The 9,297-nt window shown below is 36.9% G+C and overlaps 1 protein-coding gene across 1 annotated transcript; it reads right to left on the minus strand.

The window, feature by feature from the left end:
• Positions 1-651: 651 nt before the first annotated feature.
• LOC119810397 (selenoprotein F-like) lies at positions 652-1,319 on the minus strand. The gene has a single exon (XM_038323852.1). The coding sequence runs from the start codon at positions 1,317-1,319 to the stop codon at positions 831-833; it is 489 nt and encodes a 162-aa protein (XP_038179780.1). The 3' UTR covers positions 652-830.
• Positions 1,320-9,297: the final 7,978 nt, after the last annotated feature.

The raw sequence follows: 9,297 nt of genomic DNA on the forward strand, positions 1-9,297 counted from the left end.
AGTGTAAATTTTATGATTAAAATTAGTAAGTCTAAATTTAAAAAATATAATCTGACAACAAAGAAAAGGTTTCTGAAATTTTATGGATACAATGCTGTAGCCTAAATATTTTTTTTAACATTTTTGGAAGTTTTTATTTATATTTTGGTCATATAAGTGAACATTCTTCAATGGAATTCTTTTGTAAGAATATTTAAAAACATAAAAATTTGCCAATTATCAGATCTACACAAATCCTTAACAAAGGTTTTCTGTGTAATCCTCATTAATGCAAACCTTTATGAGTATTACATTCTTACTGTAGATCTTCAATCTGTTCCACAACAATTAGGCTACAAAAATTTTATATGGCACAAACACTTCTACTAAAAGGAAAGCTGGGCAGTACAAAAGATCTGAGTGCGCTGAGGAGCAGCCGTGTTGCTGAGACTCAGTACGTCTTACGTGCTTTGTAGTTTTCTGTCAGCCACCTTCAGAAGGGACAGCAGAGGAGGCATCTCCTTTATTAACTCCCTTATTTAAGATTCTGTTGTTTATAAAACTGGGCCAATTAGTACAAGATCGTATTTGCATAATTAACCAGAAGCCTCTTACAAAGCATTTCATTAGTGATATCAACTAATGCAGAAGAATAGAAATTTCTAAGAAAGGATTTTGTTAAACTTGCCAGCTCCTTACATATCATGGGCTGTGTTGTTACTTCAACTTCTAATTAGAAGATTAATGGCGTACATAAAAAGACTGATCAATGTAAGCATGCAAAACTAAATTATTCTCTAGGTGCTGTGATAGTTGATCTGATGAGTAAGAAAAGAACGAGCAAGCAAGGTTTATATGCGTTCCAACTTCTCGCTGAGAAACTCTTCCACACTGTCCGTGTTCCACTTGAGGATGCTCAGTTCTTCAGCAATGTTCCCGTTGTCGTCCAAAAGCTTTAGGACAGGGTCTGAACCGCGAACGTACTTGATCTGTAGACCTCTGAACAGTTTGGGCTTATCACTTCTGACAAAAGCTTGGACTTGAGGGAACCTCCCCAATTTTCATCCACAGACTTCAAGGATAGCTCCAGCATACAGCTTTTTGGTTTCAAATTGTGCTTCTTCCTGACAGCACCCTCTGCAAACAGGGTCCAGCTGAAGCAGGTTAAACTGTCCGAGAAGATCACAAGAGCTACAGAGCAAGTTGCTGGAGAAACCCAACTCTCTGCATGCCTCTGATGACAACTCAGCCCCAAGAGCAGACACCCCTTGAAACACAGTCGTCAGCAGCAAGAGCAGCCCGAGAGCGGGCCGCAGCCACCCACCCTGCCTGGCCACCATCCATGCAGATCCCCGTCAATCTTCCGCCTAAATATTTTTGAAAGAATATTTTGGTACAAAAGGCAACTATAACAAAAAAATTAGTCCATAACTTGATTAAAGGTATTTCAAAGCAAATTATCTCAATATATCATTCGGAAGTATACTCAGTCTATCAAGAAAATTATCAGGACTTCTTACTATATATCCCTGTATACACAGTCTCAATTGTTGAAGCACTATGATGAAAAACCTAGTAAATTTCTTGGCCTTCAGTTGACATGCAGGCAATTATTGGTCAATCTTTTCAACCTAATGCTGAGTAAAGTGTTTTTAATTCTGTGTGTGCTTATGAAACAGAAAATTTGTATGATTTATTTCCCCATTTTTCTTGTGAAAATAGACATATACAATACTGGTTTTGAAATTCCACATATCAGACAGCTAATCTATGACAATCCTCCATTGTGTGTACAAATGGAATCAGATGAGTACATATAACACTTGTCCTGTTGATTTAAAACAGACACTACTATTTGTTGGTTTCCCTTAATAGTCTTTGTTTATGATCAAATGTTATAATAAGTATATAGTATCTCTAGCAGATCTTAAAACTTCAAATGGCTAAGATTTTGTATGAAGAAGATAAATGGGGCTTCCAAAACTAATCAGGAAAATGAAGGGGGTACATTATGCACTTTTGGGAATTTCACTGTCCTTCAGAATAGGTCGAATCTGAATTTCTGCTTGCTATGTGTCCTTTGTATATGCCCTGAAATGACCTTATTCACCTCACCTACTTTTAAGAATAACTTCTATTAGAGCAAATCTCACTGATCATATTGGTACATGTGTCTACTTCCAATACTTAGCATCCTGAAATCAAATGCAAATTGGGCTATTGGATGATCTTGTCTCAAAACAGACTCTTAATTCTATTTTGATGGTACTATGCTTTCTCATGTCCACAAGCAACTTCACTACAATCACCACCACAAATTCTTTTAGTAAGCTCTGGGAATTTGAAAATGCTACATAAGTTTCTTTGAACATAGCATGTTTCCATTTATTAAGGAGCTTTCAGTATAGAAATAAAAGTCAGTAAATGATTCCCACAGAAGATTGGATGGTCTCTGGTAAATTCTCCCAGCCATTAAAAGCTCATAGATGTACAGGGAGAGGATCCAAGTATACTAAGGGGAAACATGGAGGACTTCTTGTAGAAGATAGTATGTGGAGACCTGCATGAAGCAAAGGCTTAACTAATTATGAAGGAAAGTCATGAAGATGGTTGGTTAGGAAGGGGATTTCCATACCTGTATTTTCATGTGTCTATCCATGCATGCCAAAAGGCAAATGACTTGTTTATTATTTTCCTTTTAACACTAGTAATTTCATTAACTTCCTCTCATAAAATAGTTCCTGTGGGTAACTTAATAATTTTTGTCAATGCAATATCATTTTTCCTATGTTCTAAGGTCCCCCAATATAGTTTTATTGTCTAATTTTAGTTTACCTTATGAACTTTTCTTAAATCCCCAAATCACATTATTGTTTCTGATGACTCCTTGTAGCACCCAACCCTTATTTAATAATTAATATGAAAACAATCTCTGGAAAATTTTTCTAAGTTTTGTGAATTTTCAGTTTTCTTTACATGAACTCTAGGACTCAGATAAAAAGGCTTGCCTATTTCCCCACCTTCTTAATTCACAATATAATTTATATGTTTCTTCTCATTCTTTTAAGTTTTATGTCTTTAAAGTTAATGTTTTTGCAAATAATGTTGAGACTATGATATGTAGTTTTTTTATTCTGAGTATACAGCTTGGCAATACAACTTAAACGGTTTGCATATTACACTGTCCATTTTGTAACTACATTAAAAACAATATCTAAAAATTTTCTAATCTTCTTGCAACTGTTAATATTCTACAACTCCTCTTCTGTAAGTGCATCAAAAATAAAACAAAGTCAGAAAACATCTAGATCTACAAAACATATTTATACTCACATGTTAATGGAGACACTCCTCACAATAGTAGCAGATTCAAGCTACCAAATGTCTAATCATGAAAGAATGAATCACGTATGGCAAAGACATAGAATAAAATATAATGAAAGCTTAAAAAGAAAGAAATTCTAATTGTGAAGTGGTGATATTAGAAAATAACATGATAAAGGAAACAAGTCATTTTCAAAATAGTTGCTGCATGGATTTTCTTCCATACGATATCCAAGATAGATAAACACAAGAAGTAGACAATAGAATTGGGGAAATTAGAGGAGAACAAAAGGATGAGGTAGGTGTTCAATGAGTATAAAGTTAGCCATAAGCTAGTGGGTTCCAGATGTCAACTGTGCAACATAATATAGAATATTCAGTTGACAATATGGAAATATTCATTTAAACTTCTGTTAGAAGGTATGTTTAATGTTACATATTCTTACATTAAGCTTAAAACTAAACAAAACAAATCGAAAGAAGTTGAAGAGTTATTACCTTAATAATGGTGATGAAATAATGAATACAGAAATCCCCACTCACAAAATTACATGCATAAGTTGTATATAATTTTGGGGTACCATTAATATTTCAGTAAATCTGGATAAATTAATATGTAACTTAAATGTAAAATTCTATTTATAATATTGCAAGTGATCATAAGATACTGTATCTCTAATCTAAAGAAAATAAATAACTTGTACCATTTTGTTAGAATGATTCTGAAACTATGGTGATCATTAGTAGCCCTTGTGCTTACTATGGAACAGTGTAATGCTGATAAATACAACCAGAGACACTCTGTAATTATAAAAGAGGCTTCTGATATTTCAGAAAGTATGTGAACAAACTTGAAAAGCATGTCTATATTTTTATAGCATGCCCATTGAAATAATATTATGGATAAAGCAGTTTAGTATGACTGTGTATTACTAGTATTCTTTTTATCTGTTGCTTTATATGTGTTCATTATTATTCAAACAGTTTGTCATGCTATTTCTCTATTGGTTAGCAATGCTTTGTGAAGCACTGAAAAGGAGAAAACAGCCTTTCTTATGCCTTTGCCAAGCACATAAAGCCTCATTCCCTGTGTGCCTTGGCTGTCCACCCCAAACTCCATTCCTGTTAGGAAAATAACTTAGCTACTTTTAATGTTATGGGAATTCACTGAGATTTATATGAGTTTTATTTTATACTGTTAATGTAACCAGAACATTTACATATTTGAAAAGTACTATGTTGTTTTTGTTCTAAGAATATTCAGATTCTGTTGTGAAAATATTCAGACATTGTTATTTAGGTCCAGTAAGAAGAATTTTTAATAAAGTTGGTCTTCTCAGGTGGAAATAATGACACTGCAGCTAATTGAAGCATTCTTGAGGGTCAGACATTTCATCCCTGTGCTCTCAGTAAAGATCTGAGTTATGCTATACTGAACAGCCCATGACTGGGCCGGGGCTGGTGGGCAGATGGACCATGCTTTGGGAATAAATCTAGCTTCACAGTTTTTTACTTTAATATAAACCCAGAACATGACCATTTAGCAAATGACTGGCACTAAGGGCACTTGACTTCTGAGTCAAGGCCTAAGAGCATCTAGAGGGGCCACTGCAGGTAACACTTCCTACATGCAATTTAGAGAATGAAGTAGCGAACATGGAGATGCATTCTGAGAGGAAGACACTGTTTTTAAGGAGATTCTATGCTCATCATTCTTCAGTTGTAAACAGTTTATCAGTTTCCGTTAAAAAACTGTCTAGGGATACTAACTAGTCATTGGTGTTGTCAAAATATGACAGCATCCTCTGTGTTGAATCCCCAGGCTGTTCATGTGATCATAAATGGTAAACTTTCTGCTGGTGTGACTACAGCAAAATGCACACTTTACTTTCATCTCTGGAGAAGTCCCAGGACCACTCATGGCTACAAGCTGTGTCATGATTCTGCTGGCATTACAGAAGCCTGATAAGTCTGGGATAGTACTCTTCCTTGCTCATGATTTGGAAATATTTTCATCCAAATCATTTATTAATCAAATACAATAGGGGATAGAATTGGGTTTTCAGAAGTATTTCTGAGAGTATACTAATTTAACATATTTAGAAATTTACTTGGTTGGCTTATATTTTGTAAGTCTTTTAAAATTTGTTTCCCTTATTTAATAGAACATTTATGCAGTATATTTTTAGCACTTATTTCTCATTCCTCAACTCGTCTCAAAGTGTTATTATATCCACCAAATTTCATGTCTTTGGCTCTCTTTTAAAAGCTTTAAAAAACCATTGAAACTGTTAGAGTCTGATTTGTCCTGGCTATCTACTCCTGAGAATGAGGCCTGCCTTGGAGTGTGGTTGATATACCCAATACAGATGTAGGAATGTCTTCTATCTATCTGTTGCTTTCATTGGTTAATTAATAAAGAAAACTGCTTGGCCTGATAGTTCAGAACATAGGTAGGCGGGGAAGACAAAACAGAATTGTGAGAGAAAGAAAGCAGAGTCAGGCAGACACCATAGCTCTCCTCTCCGAGATGGACACAGGTTAGAATCTTCCTGGTAAGCCACCACCTCGTGGTGCTACACACATTAATAGAAATGGGTTAATCAAGATGTGAGAGTTAGTGAGTAAAAGACTAGAGCTAATGGGCCAAGCAGTGTTTAAATGAATACAATTTGTGTGTTGTTATTTCAGGTGTAAAGCTAGCCATGTGGGAGCCAGGCAGGAACGCAGCCCGCTGCTCCTTCTACACAGTACCACTCATTCGAAGAAAATGAATTTTCTATTTCCTACCAGCACCTTTTTTAATGAATTGTTTTTTTTATCACCTCTGAGTACTTGGCATTGAGTCAAGCTTATTTCCATTTTTGTTAATGTGAAAGACCCCCATCTCAGCCTGTCACAATGAGAGACCCCCGCCCCAGCCTATAGCAGGGTTTAAATCAGGTCACCTACATAAGCTTAGAAAAACAAACTTTAAAGAACCAAGTGGGGCTCAGCTGAACAGGATATCTGTGGTTAGCTAGCTCTGTAGAGACTGGGCCAACAGGAAGACAGCAAACCACTGCGACAGTCTGTCAAAACCCAGAGTGCTGAACTTATCCTTATCTAGATCTTATGATTTTTCTTACGAACCTGCAGATGGACAAACTGCCCTGTCCTAAGCTCGACCCTAGCCAACCGTGCAAGAACCAATGAAATGCTTGTTGCTATGCAGCCTATTATGTAACTCCTGAACCCCCTATAAATGCATGTTGTATCCCTAGCCCGGCATGCTCATTCAGCTAGCTGTTCACCCAGCTGGGCTATTTTGCAGCATCTGCAGGCACCTGTGTAAACAATAAACTGCCTCTTGCTTTTGCATCCAGTGGACTGGTCTCAGTTCTTGGATAGGGGGATCCCCAAAGGTGAGACACCCATCTTTGCGGTCTTTCAAATGGATCTCAACTCTTTGTTCTGAGCAGAGTGACAGAAGATAATCTGCATAGTTCTCTTTTTCTAAGATATGAAGATTATGTCTGCTTTGCTTTTGTATAAGGCAGTATTGTCAAGATTAAAATTTGCTTAATGCAAAACTTTCAGATAGAGTTTAAATATTTATTAAATTTCTGCTATGTCTGTTCTTTTGTATGTTCTTAATAAGTACCCTAATTAAAAATATTCAGAAACTAAATCATGAGTAGAAATGTTACTTTTATGGATTTAAAACAAAAACCTTTAGAAATCATTTTAAAGTTGCTACTATGGCATATTAGCACAGGCAGAATATAAGAATGTTTAAATTACAACAACAGACAATTATATTTCAATTTACATGGTAGAAAAATGCTACTTTTTCTTTGAGGTTCATTTTAAATTAAAACTAGTTTTTTTAGTATAAGAATATGATACTATAATTAATTTGTTTCATAAAAAAGAAGATATGCAAAGAACAAAAAGAACAATGGTATTTGCTGCAGGTAAATGAAACTAAGGGAGAATCCTTTATTACCCCTACACTCATGATGAGTTTCAGTGAAAATCTTTCTACAGTGGAAAAATACTCACAAATTCTAAACAATGTTACAGTTCACTAAGTAGGAAAAACACACTTGAAAACATACCAAATGTAATGACACATCTACTTTCTGCATCTAGATTATTAACATTTTATTTTGCAAATTCAAAGTCTTGCACAGGTTCAAGTTAAATGAACTAATATTTGTGTGGAGACTAGTAATATCTGACTGAATAAAACAACATGGTAAACATTTCAAACTGCAGTTGGTGTGAGTGCATGTTGAAAGCATTGCTACCAGGAAGCCCGTGTCTTTTAGAACACTCACACTTTTTCATGGTGGACTACCCACTTTGAGTGCCCTGAGAATATGTGTTCTGAAATCTCTCACACCTCTCACATGTGTCTCTGCTTTGCTTCTTCCTGTCTTTGCAACTCATTAATTTCTTCAATCTAGATAACAACACAGTCTGCATGAAAAATCACTAAGTTCTGTGTAGGAAACCTTTGCATAGATCCAAATCCAGCAGCTTTATTATTATTATTTTTTTATTAAAAAGTTATGCCTCCTCCCCGCCCCCCATTTTCCCACCTCCTACCACTCCCCTCCCCCTTTCTCTCCAGTCCAAATAGCAGTAAGGGTTCCCTGCCCTGTGGGAAGTCCAAGGTCCTCTGTCCTCCATCCAGGTATAGGAAGGTGAGAATACAAACAGACTAGGCTCCCCCAAAGCCAGTACATGTAGTAGGATCAAAACCAGTGCCATTGTCCTTGGCTTCTCAACAGCCCTCATTGTCTGCCATGTTCAGGGAGTCCAGTTATATCCCATGCTTTTAAATCCCAATCCAGCTGGCCTTTGTGAGCTCTCATTAGATCAGGCCCATCATCTCAGTGGGTGGGTGCTACCCTCACGATCCTGACTTCCTTGCTCATGTTCTCCCTCCTGCTGCTCCTCATTTGGACCTTGGGAGCTCCAATTTGGGACTCTGTCTCTATCTTCGTCCATCGCCAGATGAAGCTTCTATGGTGATATGCAAGATATTCATCAGTATAGCTATAGGATTGGGCGATTTCAGGCTCCCTCTCCTCAGCTGCCCAAGGAAATAGCTGGGTACATCTCCCTGGACACCTGGGAACCCCTCTAGTGTCAAGTCTCTTGCCAACCCTAAAATGGCTCCCTTAATTCAGATATATACTTCCCTGCTCCCATATCCACCCTTCCTTTATCCCAACCATTCCATTCCCCAAGCTCTCCCCATCCTCCCCTTCACACTTTTTTCTCCCCATTTCCCCTTACCCTCATCCCACCCCACCCCGAAGTTCCCAATTTTTTTCCGGCAACCTTGTCTACTTCCAGTATCTAGGAGGATAACTATATGATTTTCTTTGGGTTCACCTTCTTATTTATCTTCTCTAGGATCACGAATTATAGGCTCAATGACCTTTATTTATGGCTAGAAACAAATTATGAATGAGTACATCCCATGTTCATCTTTTTGGGTCTGAATTACCTCACTGACGATAGTGTTTTCTACTTCCATCCATTTGCATGCAAAATTCAAGATGTCATTGCTTTTTACTGCTGAGTAGTACTCTAATATGTATATATTCCACACTTTTTCCATCCATTCTTCCATTGAAGGGTATCTAGGTTGTTTCCAGGTTCTGGCTATTATAAATAATGCTGCTAAGAACATAGTTGAACAAAGGCTTTTGTAATATGATAGGGCATCTCTTGGGTATATTCCCAAGAGTGGAATTGCTGGGTCCTGGGGTAGGTTGATCCCGAATTTCCTGAGAAACCGCCACACTGGTTTCCAAAGTGGTTGAACAAGTTTGCAATCCCACCAGCAATGGATGAGTGTACCCCTTACTCCATAACCTCTCCAGCAAAGGCTATCATTGGTGTTTTTGATTTTAGCCAATCTGACAGGTGTAAGATGGTATTTCAAAGTTGTTTTGATTTTCATTTCCCTGATCGCTAAGGAGGTTGAACATGACC

This window comes from Arvicola amphibius, chromosome 3, assembly GCF_903992535.2.
Source record: "Arvicola amphibius chromosome 3, mArvAmp1.2, whole genome shotgun sequence".
Lineage (NCBI taxonomy): Eukaryota > Metazoa > Chordata > Mammalia > Rodentia > Cricetidae > Arvicola > Arvicola amphibius.